This window comes from Yamadazyma tenuis, chromosome 3 (genome assembly GCF_029203305.1).
Source record: "Yamadazyma tenuis chromosome 3, complete sequence".
Lineage (NCBI taxonomy): Eukaryota > Fungi > Ascomycota > Pichiomycetes > Serinales > Debaryomycetaceae > Yamadazyma > Yamadazyma tenuis.
The window spans coordinates 758,652-773,033 of record NC_089463.1 but is presented as its reverse complement, the minus strand read 5'-3'; the positions used below and the strand labels follow the sequence as shown (position 1 = coordinate 773,033).

General features: G+C 43.7%; 8 protein-coding genes across 8 annotated transcripts; 3 read left to right on the top strand and 5 right to left on the bottom strand. All coding sequences in view use genetic code 12, as the record gives it.

Moving 5' to 3' along the window:
• Positions 1–75: 75 nt before the first annotated feature.
• On the top strand, positions 76–1,191 carry PSN45_002752 (uncharacterized protein; the record flags this gene model as incomplete). Its single annotated transcript, XM_006684043.2, has 1 exon — positions 76–1,191. One exon carries the CDS (start codon positions 76–78, stop codon positions 1,189–1,191), a length of 1,116 nt encoding a protein of 371 aa, XP_006684106.2.
• Positions 1,192–1,294: 103 nt separating this feature from the next.
• On the bottom strand, positions 1,295–1,546 carry PSN45_002751 (uncharacterized protein; the record flags this gene model as incomplete). The annotated part of the gene is made up of 1 exon (XM_066157929.1): positions 1,295–1,546. One exon carries the CDS (start codon positions 1,544–1,546, stop codon positions 1,295–1,297), a length of 252 nt encoding a protein of 83 aa, XP_066014026.1.
• A 141-nt stretch (positions 1,547–1,687) lies between these two features.
• Positions 1,688–3,031, bottom strand: PSN45_002750 (uncharacterized protein; the record flags this gene model as incomplete). The annotated part of the gene is made up of 1 exon (XM_006683833.2): positions 1,688–3,031. The coding sequence occupies one exon, from the start codon at positions 3,029–3,031 to the stop codon at positions 1,688–1,690; it is 1,344 nt and encodes a 447-aa protein (XP_006683896.2).
• A 212-nt stretch (positions 3,032–3,243) lies between these two features.
• On the top strand, positions 3,244–4,521 carry APR1 (aspartic proteinase precursor; the record flags this gene model as incomplete). The annotated part of the gene is made up of 1 exon (XM_006683834.2): positions 3,244–4,521. One exon carries the CDS (start codon positions 3,244–3,246, stop codon positions 4,519–4,521), a length of 1,278 nt encoding a protein of 425 aa, XP_006683897.1.
• A 355-nt stretch (positions 4,522–4,876) lies between these two features.
• PSN45_002748 (uncharacterized protein) lies at positions 4,877–6,799 on the top strand (the record flags this gene model as incomplete). Its single annotated transcript, XM_006683835.1, has 1 exon — positions 4,877–6,799. One exon carries the CDS (start codon positions 4,877–4,879, stop codon positions 6,797–6,799), a length of 1,923 nt encoding a protein of 640 aa, XP_006683898.1.
• Positions 6,800–6,908: 109 nt separating this feature from the next.
• Positions 6,909–8,843, bottom strand: SSC1 (Hsp70 ATPase ssc1; the record flags this gene model as incomplete). The annotated part of the gene is made up of 1 exon (XM_006683836.1): positions 6,909–8,843. The coding sequence occupies one exon, from the start codon at positions 8,841–8,843 to the stop codon at positions 6,909–6,911; it is 1,935 nt and encodes a 644-aa protein (XP_006683899.1).
• Positions 8,844–9,627: 784 nt separating this feature from the next.
• On the bottom strand, positions 9,628–10,428 carry PSN45_002746 (uncharacterized protein; the record flags this gene model as incomplete). The annotated part of the gene is made up of 1 exon (XM_006683838.2): positions 9,628–10,428. The coding sequence occupies one exon, from the start codon at positions 10,426–10,428 to the stop codon at positions 9,628–9,630; it is 801 nt and encodes a 266-aa protein (XP_006683901.1).
• A 282-nt stretch (positions 10,429–10,710) lies between these two features.
• On the bottom strand, positions 10,711–14,309 carry MCM3 (MCM DNA helicase complex subunit; the record flags this gene model as incomplete). The annotated part of the gene is made up of 2 exons (XM_006683839.2): positions 10,711–11,507; positions 11,762–14,309. 2 exons carry the CDS (start codon positions 14,307–14,309, stop codon positions 10,711–10,713), a joined length of 3,345 nt encoding a protein of 1,114 aa, XP_006683902.2.
• Between the last annotated feature and the right edge of the window lie 73 nt (positions 14,310–14,382).

Here is a 14,382-nt window from a genome sequence, read left to right as displayed (position 1 = left end):
ACCCTTCTGCGGCTCTACACGGATCTAGTTAACAATGATGAAGTTTTCGGTTTTACCCTTTTAATTCTAGGACAGATGTTCAACACCGTCATGCTCACCACCTGCAAGCTTTTGGTCACTGATGACAATCCGATTCACCCCATCCAAATTTTATTTGTTCGAATGGCCATCACCTATATATGCTGCCTTTTATACATGCTCATTACCAGATCAGTTCCTTATGCACCATTTGGAGAACCTTCTGTGAGAAAGTGGTTGCTCTTAAGGGGTGTTGTGGGCTTCTTTGGGGTGTTTGGACTGTATTTCTCCCTTTTATACTTGAGTATGAGTGACTCAGTAGCCATTACCTTCTTGGTGCCTTTAATCACCGGATTTTTGGCATGGATTTTGCTCCGAGAACGGTATTCTTTGGTGGAGGCTATGTGTGGATTAGTGTCTTTATGTGGAGTGATGTTGATTGCAAAGCCCCATTTTCTTTTTGGTCTGGAGGCTGATAAAGAAGCGGGACTGGCTGATGATTCAGTGGAGTCGTCATCTACCGAAAAACGGCTTTTAGCCACTGGTGTTGCACTTCTTGGGGCCCTTGCGGCTGCTTCTGTTTTTATCATTTTACGGAAGATTGGTAACCTGGCTCATCCATTGATTTCAGTGAGTTTCTTCTCGATGGTGACGGTGGTCATCTCAAGTATCTCAATTATAGTGATCCCATCGATTTCATTTGCAATTCCTCAAGATAGCTATCAATGGTCCTTATTTTTCACCATTGGCATTGCAGGATTCTTGTACCAGTTTGCGTTAACCGCCGGGGTACAACGGGTGAAGGCCTCAAAGGCTTCGTTGGTGGTTTATTTGCAGATGGTATTTGCCATAGCTCTTGATGTGATTATCTGGCATCATTTTCCAGGGTTTTTGAGTATTTTGGGGATTCTTGTGATCGTTGGGTGTACTTTAGTGGTTATGAAGTACAAGTCCAAGCCAGCTGCTGGCGATCTTGAAAGAGGTACACACCAGCCATTGTCTCAGGATGATGATGGATACAAGCCGGAAGACATTCAATTACAGGACTTTGTGATCGATGATGAGGATGATGAGAATGAGAACGTCAACTTCCTGCCTCTGCCAGAATCTGCCACGCCTGATGTTGAGTTAAATCTGGTAAAGGACTCTGGGGCCATAAAGTTAAATATTTAGGTGTAATATATTATGCAGTAAATGGCGTAGACATCTGACCCATACCCATCGAAGGACATCTAGTCTGACCCGTGCACCCATAGAAAGTCTGAAACCCCCCACACTATGATCTCTTCTCTCCGTCCGTCCACTTCAACGCCTGGCTGGCAGACTGGAGCTTAATCAAGCTTTCGTTTACCAGATGATTAACCAATAGGTATTGTTCACTTGAAGCGACTATGGTGTTCACATTTGCAATCAACTTTCGGGAGTTATTGAGGTTGACATCAATATAGTCGATCTTGAGGTGGTCGTTGTCATTAGGAGATGAAGCAAGTCCTCTAAGGTCTTTGACCCATTTGTGAGACGAGGACATGTTGATAAAAAGCGCGGCTGCGAAACTGGTGATGTACAGAAAAGTTCATACAAATAAAACACCTTGCTACTCTCACAGTTGCGGTGGTGAGAAGCTGTCGATTGAAGAATGGTCGGTCTTGCTTCACTTGTGTCTATTACTCTATTCAGCTACTAGTCTGTCAAACTGCCATACCTTATCAATGTCCATTGGCAACGTTGCACCCTCTCGAACTGGCTTATATTCACTCAATGCCTTCATCATTCTGGCCACTGGCTCCGCGTACCACCGGTTGTTGCTGTAGTCAAACCACCCCAAGTGACCTCCAACGCTGGTGGTGACCATCGTCACATAAGGATTTAAAGTGGCCTCTTCAACTGGCAATGACCGAACTCCACAAACAGGGTCATCTTTAGAACTCACAATCACCGTGGGAACACGGATCTTAAAGAGTCTCTGCACCGGCGAGGCGTGCCGATAGTATTCAAAAGAGGTGTTAAACCCAAACAACTTACAGGTGAAGTTGTCATCAAAGTCCCGTAAATGACCAAGTGTGAACTTCAGAGGATCCACCAGGTACTTCTCCACCATCTCAACGTACTTAAGTTGGCCCTTGTGGTGCTTTTTGAGCAACTTCAATAAATTCTGACACATCACCGGTGAGTATACTCGATCTCCCAATAAGCTCTCTCTCAACACATATGAACTGTCAGAAAAGTCCCACGGGGATCCCATGATAAAGGCCCCACAGATCTTCTCATACACGTCATCCTTCTCCTGGCCAACATAGTTGGCGGTGATGGCTCCACCTAATGAGAATCCTACAAGCAATATCTTCTTATGAGGCCACCGACGCTTGACATGTTCATTGATAAAGTACCGCAAGTCATTGGTCCAAACCCCACAGAAAAGCTGGGGACTGGTGATGGTATGGCCTGCGCATCCTCTTGAATTGACTACCACTGCGTCGAGTTCTGGCAGTACTTTATTCAATAGTGCCCTCACATACAGCTCAAACGAACCTCCACTAAGTCCATGCAATGCCACCACCAACGGTCTCTCTTCGTCGGGGAACACCTCGACGTTAGGGTTCTTGTATTGGGTGCGAGGAGGCAATTCATCCGTTTGTGACAGTGGCTGGTACTTTAAATGGTTCGAATCATATTCACTGGTACTCACATAGTCCACAGCAAACGTACTTTTGCCTTCCCAAGTGTCATACTTAAGCCGGTGACCGTCAACTTCGTAATACTTGTCCTTCTCCACGCTGATGATTTCTCTCTTATAGTACACCTTGTCTGAGTCTTCAAACTTGTTGAGAGCAGTGAATGCAGTTTGGAGGTGGCCTGACCACAAGAGAGGATTGGTCCAATAGGAGTATCCGTGGCTCATTTCGGGTGCAGTTTGAGCAATAATATCTGCCATGGTGTGGATCTCCCCACTATCCTTGCTATACTGTAACGGCTTTGCCGGGTGGTAGTTTTCCACTTGACTTCTGAATAGCATTGCCCTAGTTTATCACCTGAAAAGTCGCGGACTGCTTCCCATGTTGATGCGACACATCTCATCTGCGACATCTGCCGGCGGCGAAAACCCTGCGACATTCTGCCCCAGCATTGCTGGGTTGCCACAAATACCCTGCGCACAAAAGTGTCATACAAATTCCGCAGGGGATAACTATTAATCTTTTATCACCTAAATTTACCACCATCGCCTAAATGCACTTTTCGTTGCCCATCTTGACGTCCATTGCCACCGGCTTATTAGCCTTGACGTCCCCAGTCGCCGGTGCCGTTCATTCCGCCAAAATTTCCAAGATTCCAACTGACACCACGTTGAGTGCTGCTTCCTACAAAGAATATGTAAACAGCTTACAACACAAGTACGTCAACACTTTCAACTCGGCTCATGGCAACCCTGTTGCTGCACTGGCCCAGTTCCCCGGCTCCAAAGCCCAAATTCCCTTCATTGAATCCAAAATGACCGAGGATGGTGAGATTGCTATCAATGGACACGATACTCCTTTATCCAATTATGCCAATGCCCAGTACTTTACCGAAATTGAAGTGGGAACACCTGGTCAACCTTTCAAGGTCATTTTGGATACCGGTTCTTCCAACTTGTGGATTCCCTCGCAAGACTGCTCGTCGTTGGCTTGCTACTTGCACTCAAAGTATGACCATGATGCTTCTTCCACCTACAAGGCCAATGGCAGTGAATTTGCCATTCAATATGGTTCTGGTGCAATGGAAGGATACGTGTCGACTGATGCGTTGAGAATTGGTGATTTGTTGATCAAAAATCAGGATTTTGCTGAAGCCACCAGTGAACCTGGTTTGGCATTTGCCTTTGGTAAATTCGACGGGATTTTGGGATTAGCCTACGATACCATTTCTGTCAACAAGATTGTTCCGCCAGTCTACAACGCCATTAACCAAGGTTTGTTGGATGAAAAACTGTTTGCTTTCTACTTGGGTGACACCAACAAAGATGAAGAAGATGGTGGGGTTGCCACTTTCGGTGGTTACGATGAATCCAAGTTCACTGGTAAGATTACCTGGTTGCCAGTTAGAAGAAAAGCGTACTGGGAAGTGTCTCTTGAAGGACTCGGTTTAGGTGATGAGTTTGCTGAATTGAAGAGCACCGGTGCTGCCATCGATACCGGTACTTCTTTGATCACCTTACCATCATCCTTGGCTGAAATCATCAACGCCAAGATCGGTGCCGTCAAGTCATGGTCTGGACAATATACCGTGGAATGTGATGCCAGAGCCAACTTACCAGACTTAACCTTCAATCTCAACGGTTACAACTTTACCTTGTCTGCATATGAGTATACCTTAGAAATCAGCGGATCTTGTATCTCTGCTATCACGCCTATGGACTTCCCCAAGCCAATTGGTGACATGGCCATCATTGGAGATGCCTTTTTGAGAAAGTACTACTCGATTTACGACTTGAAGAAAGATGCCGTTGGTTTGGCCACCGCTGTCTAAACTCCCCTTTTCGACATATTTGTTACCCTGTTAGAAAACCCCAAAAGCCTTAAATTTTTTTAGCATTTAATAGGATTGTTTTGTTAATGATATAAAAGATGAAGACCTTATCAAATTAGCTGCGAAAAATTGGGGGGCCATCGCGCAAAACCTAAAATTAGAAAATGGCTGGCTTAGTACAAGAACAGAATGAGCCAGCCACTCTACAGACCCCGTCAAATCGCTAACATCCCTGGCGCTAAATGTATCACCCAGATCAGAATCTTTCTTCATACTAGTCTTCCTCATTTACTCCTTTTGCTAGACGAAATTAACTAAGGCCTGCTCTATAAAATCCCCAACCATTGCCGCTAACATGGATTATTCAGATCATACCTTTGCCCGGCCTCCCTTGCCATCGGATTTCTCTTACTTTCTGCCGATGACTTTACAGAGATCAAATCCATCCGATAAATCTGATCCATTACAGAGACTTGAAGTTGAAACCACCTCCACCACCTCGGTTCCCATTTCGTTCCCATACTATTACATAGATGAGAACAACAACTCATTCGACACCTTTAACTTGTTGAACGACGGTACCAATAGCCAGGAGGCACCCAAATACACCAACACTACACATAATATCCAAACCGAACAGAATGCTACGGTAGGAGGATTGCAGGTTAAAAAGGGTACTGCCAGTTCTGACTCCCATACCAAATTAAAGCAGTTGTCGGACGAAGCATTCAACCCGGTCCCCAGCAGGTTTTCACAATTCATCACCGAACAGCAGCAAGCCGATGATTTGTCACTGAACACAACATCCATTGGTAGCTACTCCGACGGTCCAATTCCTCGTTCTCGTAAGGGTAAATCGTACTCAACCACCATGTCAAAAAACAAAATGTCTTCCTCAATATCACAAGGAAGAGCATCAAAGGACTTGAGAAGAGAAATATCTCAGTCCATGGAATCTCAGGCCACCATTTTCTCCACGAGGCAAGATGAACAACCACCATCTACGCTGAAAACCGTCTACAGAACCAGTAGTTCTGCCTCGACTTTAAGCAGGAGAAAAGCCATCCGATTCAAAGAGGGAAGTTTCATCTACAGAATGAGGTTGCGTCTCAAAAAGCTTTTGAAGAAGTTCAAACAATTGAAGTTTAAGATCCCGGTTTCTTCCAAGAGGACTGGTAACAACAGTATCAAGAGACTGAGAACTAAGGGTAGAACTCTCAAGAGAAAGTTCAGAGCCAATCCTAAGAACAAAGCCGCTAGACGTTTCATGAATATTTCAGCTCCTATTAATAATCCTTCCTTAGGAAGAGGTAATGCTACCAAAGTCAATGGCTTGGATGATGGCTTGAAGTATGAAGCAGGTGCACCAAAAGAAAACGTCAATATGGGTAGCAGGGATATGAAGATGAACCACTTATCTCTGTACATTGATCAGCAACAAGGATTGTACTTGAACAACATGGACCAAAAGTCAGAATCCATGAATTATGGAAGAACCCCATCGATTGCAGCCAATACCAATATTAACACCATCGATGGAATCGAAGAGATTCCCGTGAGCGAATATTCCAGCATTCCTCCTCCAGTTCCTAAACATGGGAACCCTCAAACTGTCCTTGGTAGCTACGATGACTTAATTTCATTGTGGAGACGGTACTTGGCTCATGTGGTGCTGAAGAGAATCCAGTTGAGACAAGAGATCACTTACTTCCAGGAGATGTTGGTGGGACAAGAATTAAAGTCTGGTAAGACCAGTACTCAACTGAGATTGAGTAGCATCTACAACATTGATGAAGGAGATGACGAATATGATGATGAAGAGGAAGAGGATTATGAAGACAATGAACTTGTTTCTGACACCGTCTCTGAAACTGGAACTATTGAATCTTCCTCGTATGTAACCACGTCCCTTAGTTCAAAGTCGGAGGCATATAGCGAACAGCAAATGATCAAATCATACATTCCTGATGCCACTTCTGAGAAATTCAACAGGAAATTCAACCGTCAATCAGTCTTGAGTGAAATGCTTGATTACGAATCTTCGGATTCAGAGCTGCTGACTACAACTTCTATATCAGATCAAACCTCACCAAGCTACAAATCTACTTTGAAGTACACAAATAGTTCAACCCAAGCCAGCTTAGAGATTGGGAGACAATATAGCATCAAGAAGAAGCCATTGATCCGATCGTTAAGTTCAATGTCTTCTCATCACCGAGGAAATAGCCCCATGAGAAGATCAGTGGGATATCAAATGGAATTAAACATGGCACATTAAATAGTTACAAGAGAATACAAAAACCAGGTTATAAATGGTAGTTATGTGTTACTACATTTGTACTATAAACATCAATATATACAAGAATGAAAAGAATGATCAACTAAACTTAGTTTTTGTTCTCATCGGACTTTTGTTCAGCATCTTGTTTGTATAATTTTTCGAAAACCTTCAAAGATTCGTTTTGCAATTCCTCAGTCTTAGTCTTCAATTCAGAAGCTTCAACTTCTTCACCGGATTGAGCCTTGACAGCAACTTCTCTTAAGGAAGCAACTAAGGTTCTCAATTTGTCAGCATCAGCAGTATCAATCTTTTCCTTAAATTCGTTCAACGAGGATTCGGTATCGTTACACAATTGGTCGGCTCTGTTGGCAGATTCAATAGATTCTCTTCTAGCCTTATCAGATTCGGCGTATTTTTCAGCGTCCTGAACCATCTGTTCAATTTCATTGTCCGATAAACCAGAAGATCCAGCAACGGTGATAGAAGCATCCTTGTTGGAAGCCTTATCTCTGGCAGAAACCTTGATGATACCATCAGTGTCAATGTCAAAGGTGACTTCAATTTGAGGAACACCCTTTGGAGCTGGTGGAATACCAGACAAGGTGAAGTTACCAATCAATTTGTTATCTCTGGTCAATTCTCTTTCACCTTGGAACACTCTGATTTCAACAGAGGTTTGACCAGCAGTGGCAGTTGAGAAGATTTGAGACTTCTTGGCTGGAATAGTGGTGTTTCTGTTGATCAATCTAGCGAAAACACCACCCATGGTTTCAATACCCAAAGACAATGGAGTAACATCCAACAACACAACGTCAGTAACGTCACCGGCCAAAATACCACCTTGGATAGCAGCACCCATGGCAACGGCTTCATCTGGGTTGACAGCCTTGGATGGCTCTTTACCAAAGATAGACTTAACGGTTTCGATAACCTTTGGCATTCTTGACATACCACCAACCAAGATAACTTCAGACACTTCAGAAGTGGACAAACCAGCATCCTTCAAGGCCTTCTTACAAGGTTCGATGGTTCTCTTGACCAAAGGCTCAACCAAAGCTTCAAATTGAGATCTAGTGATCTTTTGGTTGATATGTTTTGGTCCGGAGGCATCAGCAGTGATAAATGGCAAGTTGATTTCAGTGGCCACAGTGGAAGACAATTCAATCTTGGCTTTTTCAGCGGCTTCTCTGATACGTTGGATGGCCATTCTATCCTTTTGTAAATCAATGCCGTTTTCTTTCTTGAAAGTTTCGACAATGTTTCTGACCACAGCGATATCGAAATCTTCACCACCCAAGTGAGTGTCACCGTTGGTGGACTTGACTTCGAAAACACCAGCACCAATGTCCAAGATAGAGATATCAAAAGTACCACCACCCAAGTCAAAGACAGCAACAACTTCACCGTCATTCTTTTCCAACCCATAGGCCAAAGCAGCAGCAGTTGGTTCGTTAACAACTCTTAACACATTCAAACCAACAATCTTACCAGCATCTTTGGTGGCTTGTCTTTGAGCGTCATTAAAGTAAGCTGGACAAGTGACCACAGCACTCTTGACTGGCTTACCCAAGTTACCCTCGGCGGTTTCCTTCATCTTGTTCAAAATGAATCCCCCAATTTGTTGAGGAGAGTACTTCTCGCCTCTAGCCTCGATCCAAGCGTCACCGTTTTCGTGCTTGACAATCTTGTAAGGAACTTGGTTTAAATCTCTTTGGACTTCCTTGTCTTCGAATCTTCTACCAATCAATCTCTTAGTGGCGAAAAGAGTATTTTCTGGGTTAACCACGGCTTGTCTCTTGGCAGGAATACCCACCAATCTTTCACCGTCCTTGGTGAAAGCAACGATGGAAGGAGTGGTTCTTCCACCTTCGGAGTTTTCAATGATCTTAGGAACTTTACCTTCCATAACCGCAACGGCCGAGTTGGTGGTACCCAAATCAATACCGATGACGGGACCGGCACCGGTAGCATTGGAGTTGTTACGGACCAACGAAGGGATCTTATTACCGAACGATCTGATCGAACTTTTAGCGGATAACATTGTTTACGGTTGTGTAAGCAATTAAGCGTCTATAACTTAAGGTAGAAAAATTTTCAGCTTTATAAAAATTTTCAGAATGACTAGGCGAGGGTGAGCATTACCCGGATGGAAATTTCTCGAAATTCTTGTGTCTGGCGACAGCGGCGACAGGCTGGGCGCGGTGATGGTGGGAGACTAGTCCCACCTGGGGGGGAAGCACTTGAGAGTTTAGATGGTGAAAACAAAGGGAGTCTTCCAGAAGTTGGTATTTGGTTGTAAATTAACAGGAGTACTGTTTAGGTCTTTTGCGGTGTTGGTGTCCAAAGTTGTTGATGAAGTCCGAACTTGCTGCAAATTACTTTTTGGCTGCGAACAGTAGCAAAGTTCGGAATGCAATGGATATTTAGGGTATGAATACATGGAAAAAATGTTCTGACATGTTGTATTTGGGAGAATCTTGGGAAGTGTATGTATTTGTTTCAGGCTCTGGGTGTGAATTTCAAAGGAAGCCGTATCTGTAGGGTTTATTAGATAATCTTCATTAAAGTTTTCTCTGCTTCTTCATCTAAGCCATATTTTATGTGCTAGTTGAGTGTCGTGAATTTCAACTACTTTTTTGGTGAATTTTGAAGCACTGATTTAATGATTTTCACCATCTAAAATTTGTGATGCTACAAATGTAATTTTTGCCAAAATCGACTAAAATTGCTAACAAATTCAGCCAATTCTTTAACCAGAACATGGACCATGTCAGAAGCCACACTGGTCCCTACAAAATCAAGCAAATACAATTTTATTTTAAATACTACTGCAAGTCTTTAGGTATATTACCATTCATGACCCATGTCAACGACTTGTCACCTCTAAACTCTTCGATGTACTTGATGATCTCTTCAGGGGTTTTGTCATACTTGACGGTCCCCTTTTTGATGGCATCACACAATCTTTTTCTTCTCTGGTACCGTTTGGACTCTTTCGATCTCGAATCACCTCTCCATTGAGCCTTCCCATACCGTTGGTCCAATTCCACCAATGGAGGCTGGCCCTTGAACCCATTGTAGAACTCTTCATAAATCTCCTTGACGGTCATGGGGTTATGGATAAAGTCAATTGAAATCTTGGGTTTCTTGTTGGTGATAGGCTTCATATGGTTCTGACTACCACCATACGGTCTCTTTTTGTCGTTTGACGAGGAATCATCGCCTCCACCTCCCTGGAGTTGCGGGTTGATGTTCCCATCAAGATCTCCGTGGGTGTGAGTATGGTTATGTGTGTGAGGTTGGGCAGGAGCAATACTTTGGGGTGGAGGTCGAGTGGACGACAGCATGGACGGGTTGTTGGTCTGGTCGTCAAGCTGGTTGACAGCATCTTCGACCCCCACACCCACAGATCCGTCCTGAAGCGTCAGTAAAGTAAGCAAACCATTATCATCGTTTCTGCCCATGTCTAAAACAATACCAGATAACTTTTCGATTCGAGAGCCTTGGTAGTTGATGACACCTTTCAAGTAGGCGACCTCGTTTACAAGAGGTTCAAGCGACTTGACGGTGTCACTCAAGGCTCTTACCTGGTCTTCTAGGGATGTTGTACGATGATCTTGATTCATTTGTTTTGTTCTTCTGAGGTGGTTCTTTTTGGGGCAGCAATTTTGAAAAGCGAGGCCGTAGAGGAGAACGAAGTAGGCGTGGTTAGCACTAGCGACTTAAAGGGATTGAAGGGGATGGTGTACGAGATGGACACCAGCTATTTATGGGAAATGTCTTAAACACTGTTGTTAAGAAAGGAGACTTTTGTCGTTGAATGAGACTTTGTCGTTACTTTGTCGTTGAGCTACTAGGCGAGCGCTCGAAAATCACACTGCTGGCGGTATATGGTGGGGGCACGTCCCCTAGTTGTACATTGGGGCTACATTGTCGATACAAGATAATGGGCCCATAACATCAGGCCCAAATAGGACAAGTAGTCCTCGTATATGGTCTTCGGTTACCAAGTTTATTATTCGAGTTTTGGCAGATACCCCGAAGAGTTTGGTTGATGTTTTGGAGATATCACCCAAGTGGGAAGAACGAGGTAAGAAAAGACCAAAGTTTGCAGAAATGGCGGCCATACTCTCACAAAGCACATCAAAACGAAGAGGTACCATCTCGTTGAGCCGGAACGAATTTTCCTCTCTCAGGTAGCTTGTCCCACCCCATGGAGGAGAACAGAAGATGAAGTCAAACGGCTGAGGTTTATCACGTATATCAGTAGGAATCCAGTCGCGTGACTGGCTTAGCTGGTTCCAGTCACCGGTGGCGGTCCAGATGTTGTCGGCAACACCATAAATTCCTGCGTTATGGAGAGTGCAATCGACATTGACTTGCTTAATGTCAACAGCCCCCACTCGAGGAAACACATTTGCAAATTGTATGGTATTTCCTCCTCCACCGCAGCATATATCAAGCACATCGTGGGCATCGGGAAGGAGCTCGTGTACAGCATGGGCGGTGAAAGCCGCTATGTTTTCGGGTGTGACAGAAAACCATAGTTCTGAAGTCATGAAGATGCCCTCATCGTATAAACTAAACAACTGGTACCGTCGACGCCAGAACTTTTTGCAATTCGCAGGAAGCGTGTGGAGTGTATGCATGAGAAGCTGATCATCCAGCTGGCTTTCGGCCTCGGAGCCGGTGTGGTCCTGTTCCTCTGGTATAAAATAGGACATGAGAACGATACACAAATAGTTTGCGATGCGCATCGCGATACTGCCTGAAGCAGCAAGACAACGGAATCACCGAATAAACACACACTTATATTGCTACCATATCCGGTAATATCAATATGACATATCTGCTATTTCACATAAAAATTGACTAGAACATTAACTATAACATTAGACCTAACCTAAAATACACCCAGAAAACTGGCAAACACATTCAATCATCACCTCATTCAAATACCGTACACATGATCCTTCTCCAACATGATGACGTTCTCTGTATCCAATTTGACTAAACCAGCCCGGAATTCATCTTCCAGGAATTGTTCTTCTTGAGAAATATCCTGGTTGACCTCTGCCAACACATCTGGAATTGGTGCTGAACCGGTGATATTTTCAAATAATGAAGACCGAAGCACCTTGGACATAATTCCTCTGAAGACTTCATATCTTTGAGGGCTTATTTGACTGTCACCAACATTTTCAATGGCATTTCCTCCTGACTCGCTAAGAGGATGTTGAGAAGGTTCCTCCGGTTCGGATTCAGAGTCTGGTGTTTCGGCCTCTTCTGGGTCTTCCATCGGACTGTCTTCTTGAAGGTGCAAGTTATTAAGTGTTTTACCCACATCACTAGCATCTTGCAGTCTCGTGTTGTATCTTCCAGAAGAAGCTTGATGAGTGGAGTCGTTTTCTTCAGCGAAAAGGTCGGCATCAAATTCATCTTCTTCATCTGAGTCCATAGGTGTGTTATTTCCTCTGGCTCTCTTGGTGGATTTTCTGGTGATTTCCTTGAAAAGAGAGTATCTTAACATCTCTTCAGCAACTTTAGCATCTTTTATTTCGATGGTTTTAGATAACCGCACTTTAGCATGGGCAGTCGCCAATCTGATCAACGTTTCCAAAGTTCTGGCCGTTATAGGAGCGGTGTTTCTTTGGTTATTATCGATCAAATCATTTCTCAAACTTGAATAGGTGGTGACAATATACTCACTAGCTTCGGTGGTCAAGACAGGCTTGATTCTTTGTTTGGCGTATTGGATATATTTCTTGATGAAAGGAATCAGGAAAATGTTGGCATTTCTTTCGCTCACTCCAGGAGGAACAAAGGCACTGAACTTCTGGAAAATCAGTGGTTCAGCATCTTGTTCTTCGATCTGTTCACCAACAGCTAATGAAATGTTGGTCTTCTCCCGTATGGGTTCTCCTTCCATTAAACCTTGAGGTATGTAACGATGCATTCTCAACACATGTTCACTGATGATTCTGTCTCTGGTGTCGTTAATGTCGTCTGTCACCACGAATAACAAATCGAAACGAGATAACAAAGAATCAGGTAAAGCGATATTCTTGTGAGGGTCCTTGTGAACATCATACTGCCCATAAACAGGATTTGCAGCAGCTATAACCGAACATCTGGCGTTCAAGGTAGTATGGATCCCGGCTTTTGCAATGGTGACGGTTTGTTGTTCCATAACTTCATGGATGGCAACTCTATCAGAATCATTCATTTTGTCGAATTCATCGATACAGACAATCCCACGATCACCCAACACCATGGCACCAGCTTCCAATCGTCTTTCACCGGTCTCCTTATCGGAAGTGACGGCTGCTGTCAAACCAACCCCAGACGAACCTCGACCAGTCGTTGCAATAGCTAAAGGAGCAGTATTTAAAACGAACCGCAACACCTGGGACTTGGCAGTCGAGGGATCACCAACCATTAAGATGTTGATATCACCCCTTAAATGAGTTCCGTTATCCAAATTCTTTTCGACACCTCCCATCAACATCAACAACACTGCTTTCTTGATGTATTCAAATCCGTAAATGGAAGGAGCTAAAGATTGGGCCAACATCTCAAAGATCTTCTTCTCTTTAGACAACTTATTGATGTTCTTTATGTCGCTGTCGGTCAAATTCTCATGAGAGGCCACAGCAGAAGAACGTGCATGTAATGGGTAAACCGAGTTGGCCAAAATAACCGTTCTAAAAGCAGTGTTATTGTTGTTGGCACCTCCCAATGCTCGATAAACACCTACGATTTGTACCCTATCACCAGGTTTCGTGGTGTCAACCAAATCATCATCTAATACTACATCCACTGACCGAGGAAGCTGTCCTGCTGGAGCCAATTCTGGCATTTCTTGAACAGATACCTTCTGATGGTCTCTATAAGTTGAATAACCATATTCAGTGGTCAACTTATTACCATCCAAATCTTCAGTTGGATAGATAGCGGCAGTGGAAATTGGGTCAAAAGAGGTGGTTTGATCTCTATACTCTCTAGCATGGAACCGACTGGTTTTTTCGGCATAATGAACTGACCTTACTACCTTAGGACGAATTAAAGATGCCCTAGTAACAATACCTTCAATGGACACCATTTTCGACAAATGGTCTGAGTTAATGGATCGGGCAGAAACTCTGTTCTCTCCGAATGCACCTTTGAAAGAAAGGTAGAATTGTTGATCCCTATTAAGAGTTGGGAACCTGTCGTCGTTTTCGTTATATTGGGCATGGACAGTTTCTCTCAAGGCCATTTCACACGCGGGTAAGTACTCTGCAGGGTGGTTCAATAAACCTCTCCAGAAGGACCGGTCAAAGTCCCGTATTTCATCTAATGAAACACATAATCTGTATTTCCCTTTCATTAACATATCTTTGATTTGTCTCTTGTAAGGTACATCATTTGAACTAATATTATCCAAAAATTCTTGGAACTTCTTCGCTCTCTCTTTGAACTGAGCATCTGTGATGGTGGCCTCAGGGCCAAGCTCGCTGGGATCCATATTCTGTCTAATTGAATATAGTTTGAGAAGAAGAAGGAGCTAGTAAAGATGAAAAGTCGATGCAATTTTTTTG